This window comes from Nematostella vectensis, chromosome 1 (genome assembly GCF_932526225.1).
Source record: "Nematostella vectensis chromosome 1, jaNemVect1.1, whole genome shotgun sequence".
Lineage (NCBI taxonomy): Eukaryota > Metazoa > Cnidaria > Anthozoa > Actiniaria > Edwardsiidae > Nematostella > Nematostella vectensis.
Genome location: NC_064034.1, coordinates 12,021,631 through 12,037,872, shown reverse-complemented (window position 1 = coordinate 12,037,872; position 16,242 = coordinate 12,021,631). Strand labels below are relative to the sequence as shown.

At 40.6% G+C, this 16,242-nt stretch overlaps 1 protein-coding gene across 3 annotated transcripts in view; it reads right to left on the bottom strand.

The window, feature by feature from the left end:
* Nucleotides 1–292: 292 nt before the first annotated feature.
* LOC5517380 (hemicentin-2) overlaps nt 293–16,242 on the bottom strand; it is a 49,870-nt gene continuing 33,920 nt past the window's right edge. For all 3 annotated transcript variants that reach the window (XM_048731522.1, XM_048731530.1, XM_048731534.1), the window contains 16 exons: nt 14,574–14,867; nt 13,848–14,129; nt 10,284–10,389; nt 9,613–9,812; nt 8,674–8,855; nt 7,834–7,984; nt 7,176–7,361; nt 6,792–6,979; nt 5,373–5,663; nt 4,633–4,666; nt 4,228–4,464; nt 3,403–3,737; nt 2,578–2,703; nt 1,938–2,089; nt 1,499–1,634; nt 293–1,346 (listed from right to left, as the gene is read on the bottom strand). In XM_048731522.1, the coding sequence (XP_048587479.1) occupies nt 1,272–1,346; nt 1,499–1,634; nt 1,938–2,089; nt 2,578–2,703; nt 3,403–3,737; nt 4,228–4,464; nt 4,633–4,666; nt 5,373–5,663; nt 6,792–6,979; nt 7,176–7,361; nt 7,834–7,984; nt 8,674–8,855; nt 9,613–9,812; nt 10,284–10,389; nt 13,848–14,129; nt 14,574–14,867 (2,975 nt within the window). In that variant the 3' untranslated portion in view covers nt 293–1,271. The remainder of the gene's footprint in view (nt 1,347–1,498; nt 1,635–1,937; nt 2,090–2,577; nt 2,704–3,402; nt 3,738–4,227; nt 4,465–4,632; nt 4,667–5,372; nt 5,664–6,791; nt 6,980–7,175; nt 7,362–7,833; nt 7,985–8,673; nt 8,856–9,612; nt 9,813–10,283; nt 10,390–13,847; nt 14,130–14,573; nt 14,868–16,242) is intronic.

Below are 16,242 nucleotides of genomic sequence, written 5' to 3'. Positions count from 1 at the left end.
AAAGCCCGCTTGGAGTTCTTGACCGTAAGAAGGACCTTGTTGCGGACTGACTTGAACAGGGGGGAGCCTTCCCACACAGTAAACGGGCCGTTAGGCTGTGTTCGCGGTACCCTTATTGACAAGCTCGTAATTCTCTGTGTATCCTTTCCTAGGGCAACAGCGTATGTTATTGATTAAAAAAAAAGTGGAATTCAAAGAAGAAATAACCTGACATAAAAAAAGATACAAAAGAGACCGACAACGGGGGGAATTTCTATGATATCGAAACCCATCGAAAGCACGGTTGTTTTCATTTCATTATTATTGTTTTTACTTTTATTTTCATTTTAATTTAATTAGTGCTCTTATCGTTTTATAAATACTCGCTACGCTGACATTCTTATATTTTCCTAAAGTTCAGAATTTCTATTGGATATGTATTGAGTCCTGAAAAATGTATATTTTGTCTTGAAATATACAATCATTTGGTTGTAAAAGTCCCTCGGTCCCAGGCTCTTCTGAGTTTTGACAACATTGACGGCAAGAACCCAAAGGTGTCCAGAAGCCCCTGGGAGCGAAGTTAAATACAGTGACGCATGCGCATAAACACAATTATTTAGCTAGTGCAGTAATAAATGACAGATCTGCGCAATGGGTTACATATGAATGTAGTAATGAATAATGGATTATCAAAAATATATATCTACGTCGATTACAAAAATCACTCGAAACTTACATATAAAATATTTTTTGCAGCAAATTATTACTGTGGTTTTCATATAAACCAGGGGAAACCGTGAAACAATGTGAAATAGTCGGAACCAGAACAAGGAAGAACAAAGCGATTTGAGTGTATTAGTGATAAATAGAGTGGATTTTAAAAACCCGTGAAATACTATCTAGTTTATTTAGTAATAATAAATTGTAATGTCTTTGTTCTCTTTTGTTCTGGCTTGACTGTTACATTTTAACAACTACATTTTGTTGCACGGGATTTTGAAAACCACCCTAAGTGCATTCCGCGGGTTTATGAAAACCATTCTATACAGACTTGGAGTCCATTGATGTCTAGGTAACTCCTCTAGAGCTGTACTTTAAGTACTGTGCAAGCGACTATCAATGTAACTATGGCCAAAAAAGACTTGAAAAACTGCGAGAAAATGTTATATTTTCGTGCTCCTGCTTCCTTTCTGAGGTTGCAAGCACGCAAGCCTAATCATGAAATCTATCTTTTTGTGTACGGAGGGTCTATCTATACATTCTTGCCGGCTTGAAAAGGATTCTTCAGCTCTTCAGTCGAAGTTATTATAAGGGTCAAAAGAGTGCAAGTACTCGCCGAGTGTCTGATAGCAAAACTCGTACTGCTCCTGTACAAATACAAAGAAAACAGTTCATTAAAATCTTACAGTTATGTTAGCCCCCCCCCCCCCCCCCCCCCTCCCCCCGCCTGATCGAAATTAGAAAAGAAAATGTTTACGCTCAGCCGTAAGTCCCAGGCCCGCGTGTGCCACAGGCGTACCTTGGTTTGGACCATGGCGGGTCGCTGCTCTCGGAGCTGTTTGACGGTCTGGAAGACATCCACCATCGCCTCCGCTTTGAGGCGCTCTATTAGAATGCTGACAGCACAGAATACGCCCGTGCGGCCGACACCCGCACTGCGAACAGAACAAAATGTCAGAATGTGCGCCTTAAAGCGCTTTCCGAATTAGTTCAGGTCTACCTTCGGCCTAGAATGGTTGTTGGGGAGGCTTGTCTTTAAATTCGTCTACCTTCTTTAGGAAACAGAAGGTCGATTGATCTTTACATACACCTATTGATATGACTTATAGTTCTTCCAATCCCTTCAGCATCCCCTGAACCAGCTTCAGATCAGAGGTTATCAACATCAATCGAAAATCGATTATACAGTCGTTGGCAACAAAATATCGCAAAAAAAGGCGCACGTTGCAATAGCTGACCTGCAGTGAACCGCGGTGAGCTGAACTCCACATTTCTGCTGCCATCTCTGAACCTGGCCGATCAGATCGATGAGTCCACCGCCGCTATCCGGGGAGCCGATATCCGGCCAGGCAGTGAACTGGTACTGGCGCACAACACGGGACGCGCTCTCCTGGTCACACAAGACAAGAAGACGATGAGAACAAGTCTTGTCAGGGGTGAAAGTACTGGCGCACGCGTTCTTTTGGTTACACAAGATATAGCAATAGTAAATCGGGATTTGTCATTCACACAATCATTGCAGCAATCCTTGAAGCGAATACGACGAAAAACCTTGATCCAAGTTCGGAAAATTTCGTTTTCAACTTTTTCTAGCAAATGCATTTTTCATCCTCACAAGAGGACACTTAAAATAACGAATATATTGTTATTGGGTTCTGAAGCTAAAGTTTTCAATTTTGGCTTATCTGCACGCGCTGCAAACATTGGCTGCATGCGTCGATTTCAAACGTCATTTCAAACGAGCACTATAACACTTTCTATTGGTGGCCACGGTAGCGCGCGTCGCACTATAATCTTCATGATTTTGTCGATAGCGAGCTATTGAGGGACGGAGCTACTATGGCTGATAGAGGAACTTGTGAATCAAGTTGCCCTCACCTTGGTATTTGTGACCTTGAACTCACGCATGATGTAATCGTCGAACTGCTTGTCGTGAAGCATCTCCACCACGAGGTTACCGATGGACGTGGGCTGCTTGCCGGGCCAGTAACGGTGCACTTTTACCTAACGATCATAGGTATATCCGTCAACAGGTTACGTAGGATGCGCAACCAAAACACTCACTTAAAGAATGTCGATCAACCAGTCCATTATTATTTTACATATTTTATATCTACTTATAAAGTCTGATACGATATTTAGGATATTGGTTTGAGAATATCATGGTTACTTGCTAGAGTAAGTTGATGGAGATGGATGCTTCATATGGCTCGGCTTTGAGCGGGAGCATGAAATGGCGGCGTGATTGGCCTGCTTTAAATGGTCGAGTCCGCCAGTCAGCACCAAAACAATAACCTGTGATTACATACATACGATCCTGCTCGTAGTGGACATTGGCGTTCGGTAAAAAAAAAAACGTTTTAATGTAAAAAAAACTAGCTAATCCTCGTTTTACTTTATAAAGAAACGATTCCACTTCTAGCAGAATCAATGTCTCCATCCCCCGCGTGATGCTCTTCCCATGTGTGCATTGTCTTCGCTGTCTCGGGGGTATAGAAATTATTAACATGAAAAGAAAGTAGTATCATCATTACTCTAATGAGAAAGAAAAACCGCGAACTCGTCACAAAAGTGTTTACGTGCGAGACAATATCAAAAAGTATATGAGATACGCGAGCCGATGGCGAGCAAGTTCACGGCTTGCATCATGGTAGACACGTGACACCCTAGGCCGTGATGGTCACGTTACCCCTTTACCCCTACCTTGCCACTCTCCATCTCTTGAGACAGCATTACTATGGTACAGCAGTCTTGTTCCCAGATCATGCGCCAGAAGTCCGGTATGGTATCAGGGATGGGCGCTTGTGTGGCGATGAACGCTTTCTTGGACATGTAACCGTCGATGTAGTTGGCGTTGATGTAATCCGAGCCCTCGGTCACAGCCTGCATAGTCAGCCGTACCCGCGTGTCATCATACGGAAGGACATTTGCGTAGCGGTTTTTGTGTTTGTTGACGGGCAGGTTTGCTGATTGGAATTTGGATGGAGGTGCTTTGTTTCTGGATAACCGTTGGAATTCTGCGTCCATTTCTGTTTGCCCTAGAGTTGAAAAATATGGATAATAACAAGGGATCGAAGAGTGAGTGATTGAAGGAGCGATTTTTTCTCTCAAAATATTGATAAAGGGTTTGCGTAATTTATAACGGGAAGAGTTTTGCTATCATTTCGCGTGTTTTGTGGCATAGCGTGACGAAATGACAATGAGAAAGTATGACATTGGGAAACATTGTTGTTGAAATTCACTAAAACAAACAAGAGTGGCATTTGAGGCTAACACTTCTAGCTAAGACAGGCAGAACTACGAATTTCGCATGACGAATGTAGGAAGGGCCTTGTGGAATTGTGACGACATGATGATAGAGGAGCCAACCAGAGCAGCGTAAAGATGCGTAAAGGACAAAGCCCGAAAGGTCGGACGGACGAGTGTGATTCGTATACAACAGAACTCTCAAGAATCTGAAATTTTTAGTATCTTAAGTAATCATTCAGGATAAGTACCCACCACCATGCCTACACTACGCGTCTTTACCTGTGTCGGTGCTAGGCCTCATGAGCTCTTTGATTCTCTGGCGTAAATCTCGCGCCTGTATTTCGGTGTCGCCACAAGCGATAGCCTCGAGCAGGACGTCATGGATGAGTACATACTGGTCTTCTACTTGTACCATGAGGTTACGCTGACCTCGCAACATCATGACGTAGTTGTACACGTCTACCGTGGCTTCCGCCTGGATGCGCTTCAGCTGCGCGTCAATGACGACGTACGTGCCTGCGGGGAGTAATAAAGAGTAAAATACACGCGAGAAGAGAACAAGCACGCGCGCAATACACGTGCACGAAACTCGAGAAAAACTGAAACTCAAGAAGTTAGACTTTGCTTGTAATTGCAAACAGCATTTTAAGGTGTATCAAAGAAGGTGACAGAAAACAAACTTACCGGTTCTTCCTACACCAGCACTGCAGTGCACAACCTGCAAAAAAATTGGAATGTAATAAATATGTAAAGTTTCTATGGCGATACAAAAATTTACATAGATAACATGTATATCAAAGTGTGCTAGTGTCGTATGAGTGATATCGATACGCTTACAAAGTGAAAAAAGAAACCAAGTCAGAATTGTTGTTCGCCCTATTCCTAATTCCATTGAATACTCATTGCAAAAAAAACACGGAATACTCACCTTTTCTTATTGTCTGAGTAACAAGGCCCCCGTTTAAAGGTAAGGAGAGCGTTTAGCGCGCATCGCTAGATACACCTATTTCAAATAACGTTGTCGGCGCGAAACATCAAATAGCGATTGGCAAATGGCTGTTCTACCACCGAAAGCAATCATGGGTCTCATTAAATTTCTACTAAATGCTAAAAATACGGATGGATCAATCAATTATCCATATTAATGATTATCAATGCATGGCTCTGACATTGCTGAACTTTATTTAACACCTTTAATTTTACGATTACTTAGTACCCATCAGCACCTTTCGGGCTTAGAACTGCTATTTGCCGTTCGCAATTTATACTGACTTTTTAAAATAGGTGTAAAACCATTAGCTTTTGTCTCTAGCAATAATTGGTCAACACGTTCCTCTCGCTTTTAAACGAGGCCTCCATTGCTTTTCAAGATGACACAGGAAACTGAGAAAAAGACTATTTATACTTGTGAGGGTCAAACCTACCATTGGTCCATAATCCTCGGTTAGATTCACCGCACTCGACTTGCGTACGAAGTTCAGTACAGAAGTGACACTACTCGGCACGCCGTGGTCCGGCCACGCGGTGTAATGGTACTGTAACACCATCCTCTCTTCCGGTGAGCCTGAACGCTTGACTCCAAATGAGCGAATGGTGTAGTCACTCAGCTCTACTGTGCTCATCATGTTCACGTGGATCACACCGTAATTCTGAGAGCCTGACGAGGGCCAGTACTGGTGGCATTTGATGCGACCGCGCTCTTCGCAGTTGGTCACCTGGCGTAAATAGAAAATAAGTCATCAATAATGATTGAGTAAGACGTGTGAGATAAATTCGTAAAAGCACTTGCAAGTTTTATCGTGCTCTTTGATCATTACTTCTTAGAGAGTTATTTTGTGGCATTAGATGCGACTGCACTTGGTTTGTCACCTTGCGTGAATAGGAGATGAATCCATGACGGGAACACGCGTAAACGCGCTCTCAATTTGTCTTGCAATTATTTTGTTTTTCGGTTTTTCATCAAAGTTGTTTAGAATTTATTTGTTATTGCTATTATATCGCTATTGATGTTGTTATTGCTATTATTGGCTAAATAGCGTCTACACTTTCTTTCTTTGACCAGAAGTTATTTCTCGTCAGCCACATCTAGGTAGTGGCTGTTCTACAAAAATTGCGAGATAATAAAAAAAATATCAAAAAGGCAGGTTGTTTGGTCCCTAAACCTTTTTCACGTTTTACTCCTTCCCTTCGCGGTCCTCGCCTCGCCATGCCCTCTCCCTCTGTGGCCCTAAAGGGGGCAGCGTCATGGTTCTGCGCATGTTTGGAGTCAGTGTTTATTGTAGGTTTTTAATTGTCTACAAACAGCTGAACCTTAATATGTCAATCCCTTGCTAAAATAATATGCAATATTTTATTGAAAACTATGTTTATTGACAGTTTATGGTCTTCCACATGTACCAAAGGCTCATAAGTCAATATTAGAATTTGACCGAAATCCATCGTGTCCGGGCCGGAGAGCTATTTCAAAGCTCTTACCATGACACTGCCCCCTTAAACCCTTCTCTCGCAATGCCCTACCCCTCCGCGTTCCCGAACTGTTTATAGGGACCTTAAGCAAGAACGACGGCAACGGCTAGGACAACGAGATCGAAAAAGATGCGTTGGCGCTTGGCGATCAATTATAATTTAATTGCAATAGAATAAGCAAGAAAGAGAGACAGATAAAATAAACTAAGGACCGTGAAAGTTGGAGTTTTCAATTCGTGGTTTTATGGAAAACGGCTGAAATGTATCAGACAGAACGCATTTTCACGTGCTACTACTGAATTCTGAATCAAATCCCATTGTTTTCTGCCGTCGTCGTCCACGTTGCCGTCGTCGTTGCTTAAGGTCCCTTATCTCACCATAACGATGACCCTTGAGTTCTGTTCCCACACCATGCGCCAGAAGTCATGGCAGGTCTCAGGTAGTGGTCCCTGTGCAGCGATGTACTCTCTTTGCTTCCTGTACCCGTCCAGGTAATTAGCATTGATGTAATCGCTCGTGGGGTCACCTTCAATCGGCTGCAGCAATACTCGGCAGTGGTCGAATGCTGGCGACAAAAGAAAACAAGATCTTTACAACAAACTTTTATAAGGGAGATAAATAATTTGACTTAGCCAAGTGGCCGTTCAAATAAAGGCTGGCCTTTTAAGAACTTTGTTTAGTGACTTCTGAATAAAGTGTGACGACTTGAAGACACCTCCGCTTTAAAAAGATTTGAACGTTTCAAACACTGTTTCACTTACCTGTGATGTTGTTATACCGATTCTTGAACCTGTTAGCTTGGTTGAGCGAGTGATGTGACGTCACGGTGTCAGGTGACCTGAAGGCCCCATACTCCTGGGAGAACAGCAGTTCTCCGTTTGCATGGAGACGGCGCACGTGCTCTTCAAACTCGTCCACAGGTATCACCTGGCCTGGTATGTAGTTATCTAGAGGAATAAACAAGCCGCTATTTTATTATAGCTAAATTGTCATATCGCCTGTATGTTTTTGTTACCTTCAGAAAAAAAAATTGTCATCGCTCGAGAAAAAACACATATCGTAACTGGACAAAAACATCTCGATGATTTGGTATAACCAGGTTTTTCAAAATGATATATATACTTTGAAAGGGTTTAAGTGGCAAAATGTAAAAGGTGTTGGACAAGTTACAGCCTCGATCTATTAGCAAAAAGGCTGGGTGTTGTCTGTGACCTTAAGTGGTATATCAGCAGCACACGACCCAACTGCTTTTTTCCTCTCATCTCAAAGTGACTCCGCCCAAGCGGCCGACTCTAATAATTCCGCGCAGATATGCCTTTACGTCACGACTGGACTTACTCACTACTTACCATATATGAACAGGCTGGACCTACTAACTACGCACTTTATGCGGACAGGCTGGATCTACTAACTACGTACCATATGCGGACAGCTCCCGGCCACTCTTATGAGACAGACGACCGACAATGGTGCCGATCCTGCTTCGGGAACGGTGTTGTAGTTGCATATCAGCGTCTGCAGGATTATCTTCCTTATTTTTTTGGCGTCTCCAAAGAAAGAAAACCACTGCCTATGGGAGAGAAGACATGACAGTAGAATAAAAGAAATGCACATACGGTCTATATTGCATGGTGAGGAATAAGAGGAGAATGACAGAATTACAGGAGAATGAAACAATTGTAATGAAAGTCGAAATCGCACGGTTAGCGACTGTGGTTCCATGTTCAAGCCGCATTGTCACCAGTTTACTTCCGGACGTCCGACGGAAACCTCAACCGTTAAAAGACAAAAAAAATTATTAAAATCCGAGATATTAAACAGGTCATCCGCTTTAAATTATCAATCACATCCTCAAAGAAACTTTCAATAAACACACTGCTTTCAATATTTTGAAATATTTTTCGCGTTTTCCGTTAAAAATCATCGGAGATTGTTACATAATCGACCGGAAGTAAATTGGTGACAATGCGGCTTTAAACCGTCGCATCATTTTTAAAGTAAGTCTCAAACCCAAGGAGACCGTAGGGTTTTGCTATAGTGACAATAATGCAAAATCATTAAATTATGATTAAGTCATTTGAGTGTTGATCAACACATGGGGACATTTCATTGCTAACAGCGGCTTCAGCTATTTAACACAAATGTATATACTTTCCTTGAATAACGTTGATATGTCGCAATTGCTTCCCAGGAACAAACAATAAATGGATTCTTTCTCGCACTTTGTATTTTGCTAGGCCAACAAATAAATTGGCTTACCCCCAAAATTAAAAGGATCGCGATAACAGCAATCAATACTCCAACGATGAGCCCCACGTTATGATCGGTCTCGCGCGTGATCCACACGTAACTTTCCAGTAAGTTGCCATTGTCATCGTACGCTTGCTGTAGGAACGAGTACTTCGTGTTCGCGTCAAGGGGCTTATTGTCTGCCTTTACGACTGAAAAAATGAGGGAGATAATGATGAAAAAAGGCCCTTTTCCTGAACCCCACCATCACCGATTAGCTAGGGAGCCAAGGAAAATTATTAATATATATTCCCTTCCTCTCTTCTTCATGTAATGAAGTCAAGGGTGCTGCCAGTATTGTGTAAAGAAAAGGCACAGGCGACTTTTTGTCCGCTCACTATATCACTAGCTCTAAAGTTAATTGACTCTATTGAGTATATATATATATATATATATATATATATATATACTCATCAGGAGATGAGTCAATTAACTTTAGAGCTAGGGGGAAATTGATATAGTGAGCGGACAAAAAGTCGTCTGTGCCTTTTCTTTACACAATACTGGCAGCACCCTTGACTTCATTACATGAAGAAGAGAGGAAGGCCAGACCCAACCGACCACATATTTTTACGGGACAAGGACAGTTCGCATTACTCTCCGTCAAGGACCCCCCAGGGTGATGTGTGAAGGGGCGGATCTAGATTTCCGCAAAACGGGGGGGTTGGCTCAGTGACAATGGGGGGAGAAGAAATTTTTTTTACATATGGCTTTTTTGATAGCCCAAAAAGAGGAGGGGGGGGGGTAAACACTACCCCCAAGATCCGCTACTGGTGTGTGTGTGTTGGTAGGGGAATACTTGCAGGTGACTATGCTGATAAATGCTCTTACTGATTATTGCGAATTTTACCTGCCACTATAAACTAGAAAAGAATCGTTTAGCAAGCTCTGAAACATCGTGTTAATTACCCTTAGGAAGACTACGACGCCTTCTCCCTCTCGAGCATTCTGCAGTGTCGAATGTTTCGTATTGCTCGTTTCCAACTTTGAACTCTTTTTTTCCCGATACCCGCTTATACACGCCAGTGATTAGGTAAGGATCTTTTCCAACCTCTTCTTCGCGAGGATAAGAACGTGAGGGCCCGGCCACTTTGATAATGATGAAAAAACTGGAATTTTTGGAAACAGTAAAAAATACATCAGTACATTTGATGTAACCGAAAATGGCAAAGTACAATAAAATATTGTAAAAAAATAATAATGCTGTGTGTTAAGCAAACATACCCATGCGTTGACCTCTAAGCAAGTTCAGCTCCACCCCCCCCCCCCCCCCCTAGCACCCAGAGACCTTCAAAAGTTAAAGCACTTGTGTAACTGTTTCCCTATACGAAAAGGGTCAACTCCTTGAATTTAAACCCTTAAGATACGAGGAGCATCCTCTTACTAAAAAAATTCCCCTTAGTGTCTATATAGCCTATTCACGAAGCTTGAAGACCGGTTGAAATTTCACAAAGACAATGTCAAACAATTATTTTGAATTGCGCGCGCAACTTACGGCACGACCAGTAAAACCACGATCAGTGGGACAATAAGTATTCCATGCATATTTTTGGTGTGCACTGTTTTACTGGCACACGTACCAGATCTTCTTCCCGTTCCCGGCATACTCGTAGTCGAAGACGGGTATAGTTATATAGTTATGGCTCGATTCCTTCTGTTGTTTCGCAACTGACGGTCCCTCAGGGTCTACAAGATGGAAATAAAACATACACAGTATAATTCCTGGCCCTGGCAAATAGAAAGATGGACGAACGGAAAGACCGTGATTTGGATTAATTTATCAAATAAAACCGATCTATTTAGTAAATATAACATAAATCCTTGAAATCCGGGCCCGTTCCCAGGGAGTGCAGGGGTAATGATATCTTACCCTTGACTGGTAATATTATCTTACCCTTGACTGGTAATGTTATCTTACCCTTGAATGATAATGTTATCTTACCCTTGACTGGTAATGTTATCTTAACCTTGACTGGTAATACTATCTTACCCTTGACTGGTAATGTTATCTTACCCTTGAATGATAATGTTATCTTACCCTTGACTGGTAATGATATCTTACCCTTGACCGGTAATATTATCTTACCCTTGACTGGTAATGTTATCTTACCCTTGACTGGTAATGATATCTTACCCTTGACTGGTAATATTATCTTAACCTTGACTGGTAATACTATCTTACCCTTGACTGGTAATGTTATCTTACCCTTGAATGATATTGTTATCTTACCCTTGAATGATAATGTTATCTTACCCTTGAATGATAATGTTATCTTACCCTTGACTGGTAATGTTATCTTAACCTTGACTGGTAATACTATCTTACCCTTGACTGGTAATGTTATCTTACCCTTGAATGATAATGTTATCTTACCCTTGAATGATAATGTTATCTTACCCTTGACTGGTAATGTTATCTTACCCTTGACTGGTAATGTTATCTTACCCTTGATTGGTAATGTTATCTTACCCTTGACTGGTAATGTTATCTTAACCTTGACTGGTAATACTATCTTACCCTTGACTGGTAATACTATCTTACCCTTGATTGGTAATGTTATCTTACCCTTGAATAATAATGTTATCTTACCCTTGACTGGTAATGCTATCTTAACCTTGACTGGTAATATTATCTTACCCTTGACTGGTAATACTATCTTACCCTTGACTGGTAATGATATCTTATCCTTGAATGATAATGTTATCTTACCCTTGAATGATAATGTTATCTTACCCTTGACTGGTAATGTTATCTTACCCTTGACTGGTAATGATATCTTACCCTTGACTGGTAATGATATCTTACCCTTGACTGGTAATATTATCTTACCCTTGACTGGTAATGCTATCTTACCCTTGACTGGTAATGTTATCTTACCCTTGACTGGTAATGCTATCTTACCCTTGACTGGTAATATTATCTTACCCTTGAATGATAATGTTAACTTACCCTTGACTGGTAATACTATCTTACCCTTGACTGGTAATGTTAACTTAACCTTGACTGGTAATGTTATCTTACCCTTGAATGATAATGTTATCTTACCCTTGAATGATAATGTTATCTTACCCTTGAATGATAATGTTATCTTACCCTTGACTGGTAATGATATCTTACCCTTGACTGGTAATGATATCTTACCCTTGACTGGTAATATTATCTTACCCTTGACTGGTAATACTATCTTACCCTTGACTGGTAATATTATCTTACCCTTGGCTGGTAATGTTATCTTACCCTTGACTGGTAATGATATCTTACCCTTGACTGGTAATGTTATCTTACCCTTGACTGGTAATGTTATCTTAACCTTGACTGGTAATACTATCTTACCCTTGATTGGTAATGTTATCTTACCCTTGAATGATAATGTTATCTTACCCTTGACTGGTAATGCTATCTTAACCTTGACTGGTAATATTATCTTACCCTTGACTGGTAATACTATCTTACCCTTGACTGGTAATGTTATCTTACCCTTGAATGATAATGTTATCTTACCCTTGACTGGTAATGTTATCTTACCCTTGACTGGTAATGTTATCTTACCCTTGATTGGTAATGTTATCTTACCCTTGACTGGTAATGTTATCTTAACCTTGACTGGTAATACTATCTTACCCTTGACTGGTAATACTATCTTACCCTTGATTGGTAATGTTATCTTACCCTTGAATAATAATGTTATCTTACCCTTGACTGGTAATGCTATCTTAACCTTGACTGGTAATATTATCTTACCCTTGACTGGTAATACTATCTTACCCTTGACTGGTAATGTTATCTTACCCTTGAATGATAATGTTATCTTACCCTTGACTGGTAATGTTATCTTACCCTTGACTGGTAATGTTATCTTACCCTTGACTGGTAATGTTATCTTACCCTTGACTGGTAATGTTATCTTACCCTTGACTGGTAATGTTATCTTACCCTTGACTGGTAATATTATCTTACCCTTGACTGGTAATACTATCTTACCCTTGACTGGTAATGTTATCTTACCCTTGGATGATAATGTTATCTTACCCTTGACTGGTAATGTTATCTTAACCTTGACTGGTAATACTATCTTACCCTTGACTGGTAATACTATCTTACCCTTGACTGGTAATGTTATCTTACCCTTGAATGATAATGTTATCTTACCCTTGACTGGTAATGTTATCTTACCCTTGAATGATAATGTTATCTTACCCTTGACTGGTAATGTTATCTTACCCTTGACTGGTAATGATATCTTACCCTTGACTGGTAATATTATCTTAACCTTGACTGGTAATACTATCTTACCCTTGACTGGTAATGTTATCTTACCCTTGAATGATAATGTTATCTTACCCTTGACTGGTAATGTTATCTTACCCTTGACTGGTAATGTTATCTTACCTTTGACTGGTAATGTTATCTTACCCTTGACTGGTAATGTTATCTAACCCTTGACTGGTAATGTTATCTTACCCTTGACTGGTAATGTTATCTTACCCTTGACTGGTAATGTTATCTTACCCTTGACTGGTAATACTATTTTACCCTTGACTGGTAATGTTATCTTACCCTTGAATGATAATGTTATTTTACCCTTGACTGGTGATGTTATCTTAACCTTGACTGGTAATGTTATTTTACCCTTGACTGGTAATGTTATCTTACCCTTGACTGGTAATGTTATCTAACCCTTGACTGGTAATGTTATCTTATCCTTGACTGGTAATGTTATCTTAACCTTGACTGGTAATATTATCTTACCCTTGACTGGTAATACTATCTTACCCTTGACTGGTAATGTTATCTTACCCTTGAATGATAATGTTATCTTACCCTTGACTGGTAATGTTATTATAACCTTGACTGGTAATGTTATCTTACCCTTGACTGGTAATGTTATCTTACCCTTGACTGGTAATGCTATCTTACCCTTGACTGGTAATATTATCTTACCCTTGAATGATAATGTTAACTTACCCTTGACTGGTAATGTTATCTTACCCTTGACTGGTAATACTATCTTACCCTTGACTGGTAATGTTATCTTACCCTTGACTGGTAATGTTACCTTACCACTGACTGGTAATGTTATCTAACCCTTGACTGCTAATGTTATCTTAGCCAAACCAGAGCCGAACTGTAAATGTTATCTTACCCTCAACTGCCACAGTGACTGTCTTCTTTTGCTCTTGTCCAATCCCGTTCCTTGCAACGCATGTGTAATTCCCGCCATAAAATCGTTGAACCTCTCGCAATGTCATATTTCTCTTATCATCGCTTTTAGTAGCAACGATGTCAATGCGGAAGTTTTCGTCGTCTTTCAGCCAGGAGAATGTCGGAATAGGATTGCCGTCTGCCTCGCACACTAAACTTATCTGCTTCCCAACATCTACCTTTCCATCATCGGATACTTTTAGGTTTATGTTTTCAGCAGGGTCTAGGACAAAGAGGTCAATTTAGATGGTTAAAACAATGGCACATAATACGTAGCTTATTAATTGAAATGTTCGAAGCGTGAGAATGTCGTGATTATTCTATCGTGATTATTTTAATTATCGACCTTAATTATCGCCTAATACACTTGGATTTTGAATCATTTTCAAAATTGATACCTGTAATAACAGAGAAAGGGATCGGAACTTGAAAGAGTAGAAATACTCATATTTTTGTGTGATGGATAAATATGTGCATAAAGTGTCATCTAAGGATTTCATGTTGCAGAATCTTCTGCTTTTTTCCATTTTTCCGTTTCTCCTCTCTAATAGTGGCCCAAGAAAAATTCGTGAAAGAGTGCTTGAACCCTAGGAAACTAAAAGCTGAAGTGTTGAAAGCGGAAAGTTTAACAACGTAGGTATGAGACTGAAATACTTGTATGACTTACACTGAACATTAAGCAAACGAGGTTCGTACGATCTTGCTCCAATCTTGATATAGTACATGCCAGTATCTCCCCTTTCCACTTGTTTGATAACCAAGCGCACCTTTTGTCTGGAGGTGTTTGCTGGTTGCTCTATCGTGATCCGTGCATTCGGCTCTACTTGCTGTCCCCTACCCCTGACGTGCCAACTCACTTCTGGCTTAGGCTTCCCTTCCACTTCGCACCAAATTATCACATCATCATTCTGTCGTTCAGTTACATTTTGCGCTCCCGAGCATTCAAAGATTGTGGAATTGACTGCGAAAAAAATGTTTATTTATTAGTAAATGTGAGGAACACAAAAAATCGATTAGACAAAAAGCTTGGCCTTGTCATGGAAAAGTACATTTTTACAAATTTACACCTATTTTTAAATGTATGCGGCATCCCGGGATTCCAATGTTCTGTCATTCGAAATAGTCATTCAACAAAGCTTGTACTTCGTGGATGTCATGAGATTCTCATATTAAAGACGATCTTCCAATCGAGTTCCTAAATTCCCACTAAATGAAGTATATTGCTAAACTCTTTTCTCGACATCATCCAGTGAGCCGCTCAAAACATGAAAGCTTTTAGCGACGATCTGCGCTGGAGAGTAATTTTCCATCAAAATTAACAAGACTCTGTTAAAGACACAGTGCAGGGTGCTCTTTGTTGGGAAATAATTTGCATACGTACGAGAAAACGCCATCTGAACACAGGGACGTCAAGGGCCGTACACGGAGATACAAGAATCCGAGGCGGATAATCGAGTGACACATGGTGGAAATACTAAACTTCTTTGACGGCTGTCTTATCGAGATATAACTCAGGGTTTTTTTTTCTAACGTATTTCTCAAAATACAGTTATCAGCATCAGTTGGCAATACTAAACAAACATATATTCAGGCCCAGAACGAAACCATTCTGATTTAAAATAAAATAAGCTTATAAAATATACTAACAGCTAAGCAATCGCCGCCTGTGTCCCCGTGTTCAGAGTAGCGGTATTATGGGGTCAAGCAACAAGAGAGAAACATTGCTGAGGACGATTGCCCCCCTTGCGCTCCCTCGAAGCTAAAGTTCCCTCCACAGACTTAGACCTCCACAAGAGAATCTCTGCTGCCTCTAAAACATCGACCAAACAACCTCGCAGACCACAGCAGAAAAAGCCAGACCGAGCCACCGTGCAGGAAAAGTTTAACGAGCTTCAGACACTTCAGAAGGAAGTGTATCTAGGATTGTGATGGTTTTCTGTGACAAATCGTGTGTGAGTTTAATAGTCGGGTGGAAATTATTCCACTTTTCAAGACACGGTCACACTTTGTTTCCTTTAACTTTAGCGATGTTCTTAGGACCTTTGGGAGATCAACCACAAAAAATTGGACTAATATAGCGTTTTCTGGTATCGGAGACGAATGATTTCCTAACAAAGAGTGCTCTGCAAGTGTTTTCCACAGAGTCTCGTAAATATCGATGGAATATTATTCTCCAGTGCATATCTTTACTAAAAGCTTTCATGTTTTGAGCGCACGGATAATATTAAAAGAGTTAAGGAATATACTTCATGTTGTGTGATTTTGGGAACTCAATTGAAAGATCGTCTCAAATTTGAGAATGGTTGTGACATCCACGAAGTACTAGCCCTGAAGAA